Below are 12,543 nucleotides of genomic sequence, written 5' to 3' on the forward strand. Positions count from 1 at the left end.
CCTCTGGAGCCTGGAAGTCCTACACAGGGGGGATGGGGGGCTTGGCCCGGAAAAGGCAGCACTGAGTGCTGAGGCCCAGGCCAAGTGGCCGGAAGTGTCCACAGGCAGATACACACTGTCCCGCCAGCAGCCAAGAGCGATCCACGTCAGACCCCAGGGCCAGATAAACACCCAGACACCCAAGGGTCACCATCAGACACCTGCTTGTGGACAGCCATGCACCCAAACACAGACCACAGCTGCTCACCCCACACACTGGCTCCACTCAGAGCCACAGCCTCTCACAGGGGGTCGTGCTGGCGGGGCCCCGCTGCTGCCCAGCCCCTCATCTCCCTCTCCCTCTCCCCAGCTCCCATCACAGCAGAGACCCACACTGCTGGGAAGAGACGGCTGCATTCCCTCTCTTCTCTCCAGAGCACCTTCCCTGCCCTGCTGCCCCCTGCCCTACCCAGGGCTCCCCTCTGCCCTCCCCCACCCTCCCATACCACTCACGGTCCCCACTGCGCTAGTGACCCCCCAACCCCAACTAGTCAAGTACTAAGTGGCTGTCCCCGGGGAGGGCGAGACCCACCCACCGGCTTCTTCCTCATCCTTACCCCTGAACATGCGCAGAGAGGTCCCACTGCCTTCCCCGGGAGGGCGGCTCCCCAGGAGAACTGAGGCTTTGGGATTTGAGGGGTGTAGAGGGTGATGGGGCTCACGAGAAAGACTATGAATCAAGTCCAAGAATCTTTATTTCATGAACAAAACTACTTGTGTGAAGAGAGACGAGGCTGAACGGGCCCCTTTCTAAGTGGCCGCGATCCAAGGCTGGTGAGAGAGGGCAGGGTTGGGCCGGGGCAAGAGTGCATCACAGGGAGAGGGGACCCCAGGTCCAGCCAGAGGAAGGAGGGGAAATGTTGCTGGGGGTCGGGGTGGGCCCCAGAACCCCCTGCCCCAAACCGTGCCAGCCCATCACGACCCCCCACCGGGTGGGGGCTGGGGCAGGGAGGGGCTGGGCCCCAGTAGTGTGCATCTGAAGCGGCCAGTGTGTGCAAATCAGCAAGAAGGAGGGGTGCGGAGCCGCTGCCCCCACCTCACCGCCCCCCCTCCCAAACAGGCAGCAGAAGCAGGGGTGGGGGCAGCGGCAGTATTGCTTTACCCATCATGCATGGCGTGGGTGGGCAATGGAGCAGGAGGAAGTAGGCTGGATTGGGGGTGTGAGCCAAGCCCCCTGCCCCCTCCCACCCTGGCGGCTCCGTTGGCAGGACTCTGAGGCTCGTGGAGGCCCGGGAATGGCCAGCCCCCACTGGGGGCAGGCTGTGCCCAGATGTTCCCCATTTAGGGCTGGCTCTTCCTTGAGGTGGAGCCCAGGGCCTAAAGGTGAGGGAGAGACAGGTATCAGGGACCTAGTGGGCGACACCCTCCCGGGCGCTGCGGTCCCTGCCCACCCACCTACCTTACCAGGGCTATTCGGCCACCTGGACGCCCGTACAGTTCTCTTTGCTTTCTGAGGTGATGGCCAGGTATTCCGAGCTGTGGGGGCAAAGGCCAGATGTACAGTGACCCCCATCATCAGTCTGGCCCACCCCCAGGAAACTGAGGCGGGTTGGGGTCTCCGCCCCAGGTGTACAGGGCTCTGGAGCTAGAGAGAGGAGGAGACTGCAGGCTGGGCTCCCAGGATCCACAAGAAGTCCAGGCTGGGGCCCGGAGTCCTGAGTCTGAGGGAGGAGGAGTCTGGGGGTCCAGACTCCCGGGTCCTGGGAGGGGAAGGGGCTGGGACCTGACCCTATCCATCTCTGACAACAAACATCCCTCTCGGGGAAGCCCGGGTCTGGGTCGCCTGACCCCCCTCCCTACCGACCCCACTCACGCATTCTCTTGTGCAGCAGCCTCCGTGGCCGCGGCGATCTTCTTGTAGCAATAAACCATCTCTGCCACGAGCCATATGGTCAACACCACGATGAGCACATACATCATGATCTCCGACACGATGGATGCCATGTCTCTGTTGGCTGCAAGTGCCAGGCAGGGTTAGGTGGCAGTCAAGGCTAGGCTCAGGAGGCATGACAGCCTGAGGCGCCCCAAGCCTGCTGTGTGAGCCTGAGCAAGTGGCTTGGCCTCTCTGGGCCTGGTCTGCAAATAGGACCATGCAGCTTCCCTAGAGTCGTCATCGTTACCGTGATTCTTAATAACCAGCCTCAGGTGGGCCTTGAGGTCCCCCTCACCCTGCCTCCCTGTGTGGCTTGAGGGGGCACCTGTGTCATTCAGGTGACCATAGGTGCCCAAGAGCCGTGGCTTTGCAACCAGAAGGCTCAGGTTCAAGTCCCGGCTCTGCCACTTGCCAGCTGTGTAACCTTGGGCAAGTGACTCATCCTCTCTGGGTGTGAGTTTCTCCATCTGTGAGAAGCTGATAATGACAATAGCTCCTTCTTGGGAGTGCTGTAAAAATAAGTCCGCTTCAAAAATCCTTAGAACAGTGCTTAACCTATAGATAGAATTCAATAAATGCTTACTATTATTAATACTATTACTACTGTTAAGAGTGGGAGCTCTGGGGGCAGACTGCCAGGGTTCAGATCCTGCCTCTGCCTCTTATTAGCTGTGTGACCTTAGGTAAATGACTCCGCCTCTCTGGGCCTCAATTCCCCCTCTGTGAAACGGAGATGATGAGACTCATGCCTTCCCTCAGGGTGGCTGGGAAGAGAAAACAAGTTAATATCTGTATTAAGCACACGCTTAAAATCCAAGCACACGCTTGGATGTGCTCCCAGTCAGCACTGCCTAAATGTTGGCTATTCACTGACATTTTCCGGAAACCTTCTATCCTTTCCACGGCACTGCCTCTTGCCATTGCCAGCTTCCTTTCATTGAGCCTAAATTTAAACTATGAGGGGGATGCGTTCAGCCAGGGAACTAGAGGTGGAGGCCACTGTGGCGTCATCGGCCGGATTTCACGGGTGTCCAGTCCGTATCCCCGGGCCTTTCCTTCCTGATGGCCGGGACCTCATTTCCCCACTGTCCTCACATGGTCTTTCCTCCCCTGTCCGTGGGCACTTTCTGCTGCTCCAACCGGTGCAGATGGCACCGATGCTTTCTGGGCCAGAGTGAGGGAGGGTGCGGGCTGGATGCTTCTCCCCTGCCTCTCTGCCGGAAGGAGCTGGGGAAAGGGTTCCACCCATCATTCGTTCGTTGGTCCTTTCGTTCATTCATTCATTCATTCAAAAGATACGAGTGTATCTCATATGGTGAATGCACACTTTCAGCCAGGCTCTGTGCTAAGTTCCTTATCTGGGCATCTCTCTGAGTCTTTGAAACACCCTAAGGATAGAGAGAGTTCTGGCTTCCCATGTCAGCTGACCTCAGGAAGCACACTGAGTTGGATATATGTTGGATAAAGCTTACACCATCGGGTTCTCATCCCTGCTCCTGGAACTCAGTGCCCAAACGGATTTAGGTAATCTGGTGTCTCCTGCCCTCCCAATCAGATTAGGACAGCGACAGGCACGGCTCTGTAACCCATTTTCCAGACAAGGACACTGAGGCTCAGAAAGTGGACGGTGCTAGGCAAGGAGGCACAGCCAGGGTTGGACTCGGAGCCAGGATTCAACCCCAAGCGTTAGCAGCTGCAGGGTCTGGGCTCTTATCTGCCCTGGGAACTACTACAGCCGAAGAAAGACTTGGTAAAGGCTGCTGTATATCAAGTGCAGTTCCCATCAAGCCGTATAGACATCCCAGGAGGTAGGACTGTGGTTCCCCCACTTCACAGATGAGGAACTGGGGCAGAGGGTAATAGGCACCTTGCCTGGGGAGAACTCCGATTTCTTCAAAACCCCCCAAGTCTTCTAAAAGCTTCACCTGCCTGCCCCCAGTAGAAGCCCCCAGGTCTGAGGCCCCCGCCCGCATCTGTGCATGCCGGGTTTCTCCCTCGCCTCAGACGCTGCTCTACCTCAAGGCATTCTCCACCCGTGCTGGGTATGTCCAAAATAGAATTAGCCCTCTGGTCCCTGTTTGCTGGCTCCACTCCTGGTGGGGGGACTCCCGGGTGCTTCTCTGGTCTCCTGCAGCTCTGCCAGCTCGGCAAAGGTCCCACCACCAGCACCCACGGGCCCTCCTCTGGAAATGACCCCTTGGAAAACCCTCCTTGGGGCTATTACCAGGAGGCAGTATTGGCTGATGGGTCATGTTGAGAATGCAGTACGATTGTGGATTATAACAAAAAAAGAATATGGTAGGTGCCTGGGTGGCCCAGTCGGTTGAGCCTCCGACTCCTGATTTTAGCTCAGGTTATGATCTCGAGGTTTGTGAGTTCGAGCCCTGCATTGGGCTCTGCACTGATGGTGTGGAGCCTGCTTGGGATTCTCTCTCTCCCTCTCTCTTTGTCCCTCCCTTATGTGCTCTCTCTCTCTCTCAATAAATAAACTTTAAAAAATTTTTAAAAATTAAAAAAGAAAAAAAAGAAAAAATATGGTATGGCCAGCAATACTAACAATGCAATATAATGGGTAATGAAAGACATACTGTGGTGGGATGAGTAGTGTTAAAAATACTACAGTATGCTGGGTAATGCCGACTCTATTATAGCATAACGAGTAAAATTTTAAAATACTACAATATGATTAATTTAAAGTACTACAGCATGGTGGGTAATGTTAAAAATACTCTTGTATGATGGATTATGATGAAAACATTGTTGTATGTTTGGTAATGTTAAAGAGTATAGTATATAGTAATACGAAATACTTTAATACAGTGGATAAAAAACACTAGAGCCTGTTGGATAATGAAGAAACCACAGACTCTGGGAAAACAGCATAGCTCTGCCTATGGTAATTGTTAAGAACACCGGCTCTGGTGGGGAGGAGAATATGGTACATAATGTTTAAAAGAGGCTCTGCTGGGACGTGGGCGCACCTGACCCCCGCCTCCCCCTCGCAGGTGCGGACAGCATCCCGAGCAAGGGCCAAGCCACAGGATGGAAGAAACCCGGCTGCCTGAACGGTATCATGGAGCCTCCCTGCCCTCCTGACCCCTGGCCTCGGCGCTGATTCAGGAGACAAGACTGACACAGATTTTGTTCAGCTACAGTGTTTGGGGGCGTTCTTGCTACAGCCACTCCCTCGGGCGGGGCTCCATCTTCTACATCCGTGGGTGGCCACCCACCCAGCATCGTGACCTACACCAGCGAGTAGCTCCGACACGTCTCCTGTGTTGAATCCTGCGGGATCGCTTTGATAACAAGCGTAAAAATGCTAATTATCAAAAGAAACCCACAGGCTCTGGCTGACAGCAGAGTGTAATGAATCATGCCAAGAACAGAAACGGCAGTCACACACGCTTAGTTGGGTTCAAATCCGGGTCCCAGCTCTGTGATCTCGACCTCCCTGAGCCCGGGGTTTCCCATCTGTAAAGTGGGGGGAGTAGTAAGAGCCCCTAGCCAGGAGGGTGGGTGGGAGGGTTCAATGAGGGACTGCACGTAGGCTCTGAGGCTGGCACCCCCCTGGGGGAAAGGAAGGACGATGCACGGTCCCCGTGACAATGCGCGTGCGCCGTGGGCCCCACGGGACGTACTTGCCATGGCTCTCGGGTGGCTCAAGTTCTGGGATATCTTCCTGACTCTAAGCCAATGGGCCACTGTGCCCTGGAAAATTCCAGTTTACACCCATCAGAAGATGGTTCAGAGAAGGGATCCAAGGCAGCTGGAGCCAAAATGATGAAATGTTCAAAAACACCTTGCATCCTTGCTGTTCAGTGTGGCCCCAGACCTGCAGCGTCGGCTTTGCTGAGAGCTCGTTAGACATGTGGCCTGAGCCCCCACCCCAGGCCTGCTGGGTCGGAGTCTACACATTAGCAAGACTCCCAGCAGGTCCACGTACACAGCAGAATTTAAGGAGCTCTGCTCCAAGGGACACACTCTTATCTCTTCCCTCACGGTCACAAAGGGAGGAGGGGCTGAGGCTCTCCGACAGTCAGAACCTCCACTGTCATCCCCACTGCTGAGGCCCCGCTGCGGGCCAGGCACGGGGGCAGCTGACACCCAGCACACCTCCCCATAGAACAGTTCAGACAACGCCCTGGGAGGTGGATACCATTATCGACCTGCATCCTACAGGACAACACTTCCTCAGAGAGGGGAAGGCACAGCACAGGTGGCAGAGTTTGGCACCCGGAACGTCCAGAGGAGGGGCCTGCCGTGGCCCTTGCCTGGGGTTGAAAGGAAATGGAAGCCAGAGCTGGGGCTGGGGAAGGAGGTGCGGCTCCCCCCGCCGCCGTGGGCGTTTGCCTGGCCCAGGCGTGGAGCCAGCCTGTCCCCTACCTGCCATCTGTCCCGCCATCTGGCTGCCAGTGGGCAACAGGGGTGAGGGGGGGAGGCAGGGTCTGACTCACCTTTGTCCACCACCTCAAGGTGGATCTTTTTGACGACGCTGGTGTTGTGCTCGTAGTTCTCAAAGAAGAGCAGCCGGTAGACGTGGCACTCGTAGTCGCCCGAGTGGTTGTAGGTGACGTTGGTGATGAAGATGGACAGGTCCTGCAGGTCCTTGGTGCCCCGGCTGCCGTTCCACACCACGCGGCCCTCGAAACGCTCGTCCTCCTCCAGCTGCAGCACCTCGTTCTCATAGCGCAGGATCTGGGGGCGGCAGGGCCGGTCACTGCCTGCGCCCGGCCCCCTACCCAGACTATTCTGTCCCTTGCCCTGACACTCAGACAGTCAGTGGACACACACGCGGGCACCGTGACCTCAGGCAGGGAGGGCGCAGGGGAGGCTAGGATCAGGCCCCGGCCCGCCCCCAACGCCGAGTGTGTCCCTGGAGCTGACACGCACACACACGCACACACACATATTCCTCAGGCGTCCTCCGGAGTACCCCCCACCCCCCCTTCCGCCTTCCTGGCTTTCATTCTCTAAAGTTCTTCCCGGCCACCAGGCACACTCCTCAGGCAGGGACAGAGGGGTCCCATCTCAGCTGCTGCAGACCCCAGCTCTCCAGCAGGCGCCCCGTCGTTTGTCATTCAAAATACGTGTAACATAAAGGAGGTCAAAAAAGTTCTGCTTCTCTTCCATAATGACTGCCTGAGACATTCTTGCTGGCACTAAATAGTTCCAACGACACTCACTCTGTGCCACCCGTGTCCCAGGAGCAACAGCCACGCGGACCCTCACACAAACCTCGGAGCTAGAGACCATCACCCTCCCATCTTTCCAGAGGAGGGAACTGAGGCTCAGAGAAGCTCAGCGCCTTGCCCAAGGTCACCAGCTGGTCACTGGGGGAGCCGGAGTTCGAATCCAGGCCACCGATAGTGGCACGTTATTGAAAACAGACAAGCCACCCCCTCCTGGCCCCTGGCCCCTGCCCGCCACCAACCCCCACACAAATGCCCACCCTCCCGCAGCCGTGCGCCCGCACACCTTGACAAACTCCTCCGTGCCCTTCTGGCGGAAGGTCCACTCGGTGAAGGTCTCGGCGGTGGTCTCGCTACGGCGCTTGCAGGAGATGCACAGGATTTTGAAGGTCATCCCGTACACGGCCTCCGTCTCCGAGTCCACCTCCACACAGCCCCCCCAGGCTGAGGACACTGCGGGGACAGCAGGCTCAGGTCGCGCAGGGCCACCCATCGCCCTAGGCAGTGCCAGGCTCACTGGTTGTTGGCTCTCGGAGACCATCTGTTTCCCCTCAATAACATTATGAATGGACAGACCCAGACACTAAGCCTGGCCCTGCCACTTGCCGTGTCCCCTTGGCGAGTCTCTCAGGATCTGTGGCCTCAGTTTCCCTCTGTGAGGGGAGGGAAACCATCGTCTCTGCTTCTGGGCGTTGCTGGGCAGATTCCGTGAGTTAGGTAAGGCCCCAGCAGGGGGCCTGCCACACAGGAAGCTCCCCCCCCCCAACCCCTTAGCAAAATAGGGCTGTCACTGTGGTCAGGAACTTCAAGTCTTTGCTCTCTAACCCAAGTAGCCACCCAAGTAGCCCTTCTTAAGAAATCCACTTGCCCAGGGTGCTACAGCATTTAGGTGGTGGGACTAGAATTCCAGATGGGTTAGAAGTTCAAGGTGGCAGAGTCTTTTCTACCATTCCTGCTCTGCAAAACCAGTCAGCCCCAGACAGGGAGCCAGGAGAAGGCAAGGCCTCGGGGGGGCTAGGTGGGCACTGGAAGCAGGGCCGACCTGCGCTCCAGCCCTGTTCCCCAGGTCCCCAAGTTCTGGTGTCATCCACTCCCTACCCAACTTCCGTCTCCTGGCCCCTCTGCCCCCAAGGCTCCTCACCTCCCGACTCCTGTCCCACCTCCTGTCAGCTTCTCAAAACTCACTGAGCTCTTTGCAGCCTCAGGGACTTTGCGTCCGCACTGGATTCCAGTCCCTTTGGGTGCCTCCTCCACATTCTTACCTGCCACCCCCTTCCCAAGGCCCAACACTCATCAGCGAATGCTATGCCTCTCCAGCTCTAGCTCTGGGTGTTCTGTTGTTTGTTCGTTTGTTTTCCCCGAGTGTCTTCGTCTAGGAATCCTGGGAACTTCTTGTCCTCCTCCTCTTCCGTCTCTCTCCAACTCCTTACGCACCTCTGTGTCTGTCTCCCCTACTTCATATCTCTTAGGGAGTCTCTCTGGAGGGCCCACGGCTTTGTGTCCTCTTTCCAGACTCAGACAGCCTCTTCCGGTCGGTCTCTCCACCTTTCCCTGCCTCTTTTACACCCCGTCTCTTCCTGTGTCTACCTGTGTCTCCGTCTGGCCCTGCCTCTCTCAAGTTTCTCTCTCCAGCGCTCCGATTTCTAACTCGCTTCTCGGCGTCTCTCTGGCACCCTCTACATCCCTCTCGGGCTCCGTCTCCCCCCTTACTCCCGATCCCCAGTCTCCGCGGAGCAAGCCCGAGTACTCCGAGTGGCTGTGTCTCTCGCGCCTTTCCTTCCGTCCCCATCTCTCCCTGTGTCTCGGTCTCCCCCGTCCCAGTCTCCGGGCGCCGCCTTCCCCCACCCCCTCCCGCCGCTGTGGGTGTCACATTGCAGCCTGCGGGGCTCCGAGAGCAGCTGACTCCGCGTTTCCTCGCCCCCGGCTGGGCGCCCGCAGCCGCCGAGCTGTGCCAGCCCGGCCCCCGCCCTCTCTCGCCCACCCGCACCTCCACCGCCCTCCCCCGCCCCGCGCCCGGCGCTCCGCGCTCACAACTTCGGAAGCGGACTTAGCCGCGCCGGGGAATGGGCCGGGGGCGGCCCTCGCCCCGCCGTCCCGGGTCCCGCGCGCGAACACCGCCGCCGGGCCGCTGCCCGGGCTGTGCCCTCCGCCGCCCCCCCCCCCCCGCCCCCCAGCCACCGCGCACTCACCCAGCGCCGCGCCGACCACCAAGGCCAGCAGTGTCCCCATGGCTGCGCTGCGCGCGCTGCGCCCCCCTCCCGGGCCGCCGGTATTAATAGCGGGGCAAGAGGCAGCGGGCCCGGGCGGCGGTTAGAATGTCCCCGGGAGCGCGCGGGCGCAGCAGCTGCGGCTCTGGGACCGGCAAGGGGGGGGGGGGGGGCGGAGGGGGGGCGCGGCCCCCCCGCTCCGGTTACCGCCGGGGGCCCAGCCCCGGGGCCCGGCGTCCGGGCATCCCCGCCGCGCGGGCGGCGGCCGCTCCTCGGGCTCCTGCGCTGGCGCGCGCGGCCGGGCGCATTCGCCAGGTGCACCGACCCCGGCCCGGCTCCGGCTCGGGCGCGCTGAGGCGCGGGCCGCGGTCTCCTGCGCACTGCAGCGGCGGCGGCGGCGGCGGCGGCGGCCTGGGGAGGGAGGAGGGAGCGGGAGGGGGCGGGATGAATCACCGCGGGGGGAGGGCGCGGCCGCCCAGCCTTTGCCGCAGCGGCCCGGGAGGCGCCCGCCGCACCGGCCTCTCCCGGTGGCGCAGGGACCGCGGCTTCTGGGCATGGGCGGATGGCCCGGGTGTCCCCTACCCTTCCCGACGCTGGGGACCCCCGGCTTCGGAGTCTGGAAAAGGTCACCCCCAGAGTCCCAGGAGGGCTTAGAGGGCGTTTGAGGGGCAAGGCTTCCGACTTCAATTTATGGAGGTCATCCTCCTGGGATGGAGGGGGACTTGGCTGGGACCTCCAAGTGACCTCCCTCTCAGATCCCTGGCATCTGGACCTGAGGGGTCACTGTGCAGGAACCCAAGTGGGTGTGAGGTGGGGGGTGTCATGCTAGGGCCACGAGAATACTTCAGACTCCACCCAAGCAGGAGGGAGGGAGGGAGGGCCATGCCGGATCTACACCACAGAGGCTTCTCTGGGGGTTTGGGGGTACAGTGTTACAGGGGGTACCTTGGTCTCTGATGTCATTCACCCACCCGCGCCTCCCACGGCTCAGTCCCCTGCCCAGGCCCCTGCTGCTGTTCCCAACACAACAAACTTATTCCTGCCTCAGGGCCTTTGCCCTCTTTGCTCTTCCCTCTGTCTGCTCTGCCTCTGCTCTTCCCCCTGGTAACCAAAAGGCTCACTCCCTCTTCTCCAGCAGCTCCTGGCTCCAACGTCACCTTCCTCAGGTCTTCTGTCCATTCCCAGGAAACTGCCTCCCCTGTCCCTTACTTGACCGCAGTTGTCACTACCTGACATTTTTCTCTTCCTTTACTTAGATCTTCCTTTCACCCCCTTCAACCCTGGGATACAAGATCCCCCCCAGGTGAGGACACTGTCCTGGGCACCACTGTATTTCCAGCACCAGAACTGTGCCTGGCACATTATAGGTGCTCAATAAATATTCATCAAATGAATAAATATATGCCAAAGCTCTAGCCCTTCGCGTATGCTGGACCCATTTCTACCTCCCAACATTGGCAGTAAGTTCTACTATTATCCCCATTTTACGGAAGAAATGGAGGCTGAGAGTGGCTCACACCCTTGCCTAGGGTCATGTAGCTAGCCTCAAGTGGAAGGATCTGGAATCCTGCCCCAGCAATGGTGGGTGGTTTGTCCTTTTAGTAGGTTCTGCCAAATGGAGAGGTTGGGGGTGGGAGCTCTGGGCTGTCAGGACCAGGGTGGGAGTGAGACTTTTGGCTGGCTGCTCAGGTCCTGGCCTCTGGTTTTGGGTGGGGTGAAGTTCCAGAATCCCCCTGACCCAGTCCTGCAGAGGAAGAGGAACAAGGATATGGGGCAGGCTCAGGGCAGAGGAACAGGAAGCCAGGGACACTGGGCACCTTTGTGGTCTGGGCCTCTGTGCCAACGCCTCCTGGGCTGTGAGATTCCTCTGCAGAAAATAACTCTCTTGCCGTTCCGAGCCCTCCCTCTGGCAGCCCGTGACAGGCAGAGAGGCAGTGAGGACAGGCCTTAGGCACTGGGCAGGGGCATCTACTCACAGCCCTATAAGCCGGTGTCCACTGAGCACCTACTATGGGCTTGGTGCTATTCTAAGCACTTTACTAATAGGAACTGAAATTCTCCCCACATGATGGGTATTACCATTATTCCTAATTAACAGGTATGGTAAACTGAGGCCCACAGTGGGTGGGTAACCTGCCACGATCACATAGTTAGAGGAGAGCCTGGCTCTGCCCTTTGCCACTTACGGCCCCTCCTGCCTCCATCCAACCCTTCCTCCAGTCCTCTCCCTGAAGCCCTCCATCAAGAACTTTCTTACAGGCTGTGTGTGACATGTCAAAGGTCTCTCCTTACCCCTCACTATGGAACCAGAACAGGGCTGTGTGAGACAGACCTGGGTTCTACCTGGACCAGAGACTTTGCCTCTAAGCCCATTTCTTCATTGGTAGGTTAGAGGTCCAGATAGCCTCAACCTGGACAGGCTGTTGTGGGGTCCCGCAGGGGTAGGACCTTGCATCTAAATGTGGAGACACCATGGACTGGGCCTGCAGCCCTCGTCTTCTGCAGAGTGGCCTCAGTCATGTAACTATCCGTCTGTGTCTCATATGGAGTCGCCGGGAGACTTAAAGGAACACCAGACCCTGGCATGGAGCCTGGTGCACACTTGGTGCTTCCTACAGGACTTACTTTTTTCTCCCCCCAATTCTTCCACGATGAGTAACATTATTGGAAACTTCCTGAGCCAGGCCCTGTTGTAAGCGGCCACGTTTATGAACTCGACTATTGTAGTAGTTGTGGCTCGCAAAGCAAAGTCCCTGAACAAGCACCATGAGCATCCCTGGGAACTTGCTGGCAGTGCAGACCCTCAGCTCACCCCAGATCTGCGGGCTCAGAAACTGCGCGTGGGCTCTGGCACTCTTTCAATAAGCCTCCAGGAGATTCTGGTGCAGCTCAAGTTGGAGAACTAGTCACTTCCAAGAACGCTGGGAGACAGGTGCCACTCTTATGCCCATTGCACAAAAGGGGAGACCAAAGCTCAGAGGGCTTGACCCCGCTCCATGTTACATGACTGCTAAAAATTAGGAGTAGAACTTGAACTCGGGCCTCCAGGCGCCTGACTCTGTCCTCACAGCCTGGCACTGGACTCTGATGACACAAGGCTTGTGGAAGATGCTAGAGAATCCCAGATCGCGTCGGTGACTTAGGCCCCAGAAAATGGACCAACCCCCGCCCCCCGCCCTTCTAGTGCAATGGGAGGCTCCCACCCGCTCCCAGGGACCTCACAGGCATAGCCACA

General features: G+C 58.6%; 1 protein-coding gene across 2 annotated transcripts; it reads right to left on the reverse strand.

Moving 5' to 3' along the window:
• Positions 1-716: 716 nt before the first annotated feature.
• On the reverse strand, positions 717-9,708 carry SCN1B (sodium voltage-gated channel beta subunit 1). 2 transcript variants are annotated; one of them, XM_060652240.3, is made up of 6 exons: positions 9,291-9,708; positions 7,388-7,554; positions 6,367-6,607; positions 1,853-1,994; positions 1,444-1,515; positions 717-1,356 (listed from the first exon to the last, which is right to left on the reverse strand). In XM_060652240.3, exons 1-5 carry the CDS (start codon positions 9,328-9,330, stop codon positions 1,449-1,451), a joined length of 657 nt encoding a protein of 218 aa, XP_060508223.1. In that variant the 5' UTR covers positions 9,331-9,708; the 3' UTR covers positions 717-1,356; positions 1,444-1,448. The 2 variants fall into 2 exon arrangements, with proteins under 2 accessions (XP_060508223.1, XP_060508224.1); XM_060652241.3 differs by having other exon boundaries at positions 1,439-1,515.
• Positions 9,709-12,543: the final 2,835 nt, after the last annotated feature.

This window comes from Panthera onca, chromosome E2 (genome assembly GCF_046562875.1).
Source record: "Panthera onca isolate mPanOnc1 chromosome E2, mPanOnc1 haplotype 2, whole genome shotgun sequence".
NCBI lineage: Eukaryota > Metazoa > Chordata > Mammalia > Carnivora > Felidae > Panthera > Panthera onca.

Excerpts from the sequence above, each read along its gene's own strand:
- SCN1B (XM_060652240.3), bottom strand. The coding sequence starts at position 9,330 with ATGGGGACACTGCTGGCCTTGGTGGTCGGCGCGGCGCTGG. Across the intron at positions 6,608-7,387 it reads GCACGGAGGAGTTTGTCAAG|ATCCTGCGCTATGAGAACGA; the intron begins GTGTGCGGGCGC and ends TGCCGCCCCCAG. Across the intron at positions 1,516-1,852 it reads GCTGCTGCACAAGAGAATGC|CTCGGAATACCTGGCCATCA; the intron begins GTGAGTGGGGTC and ends TTGCCCCCACAG.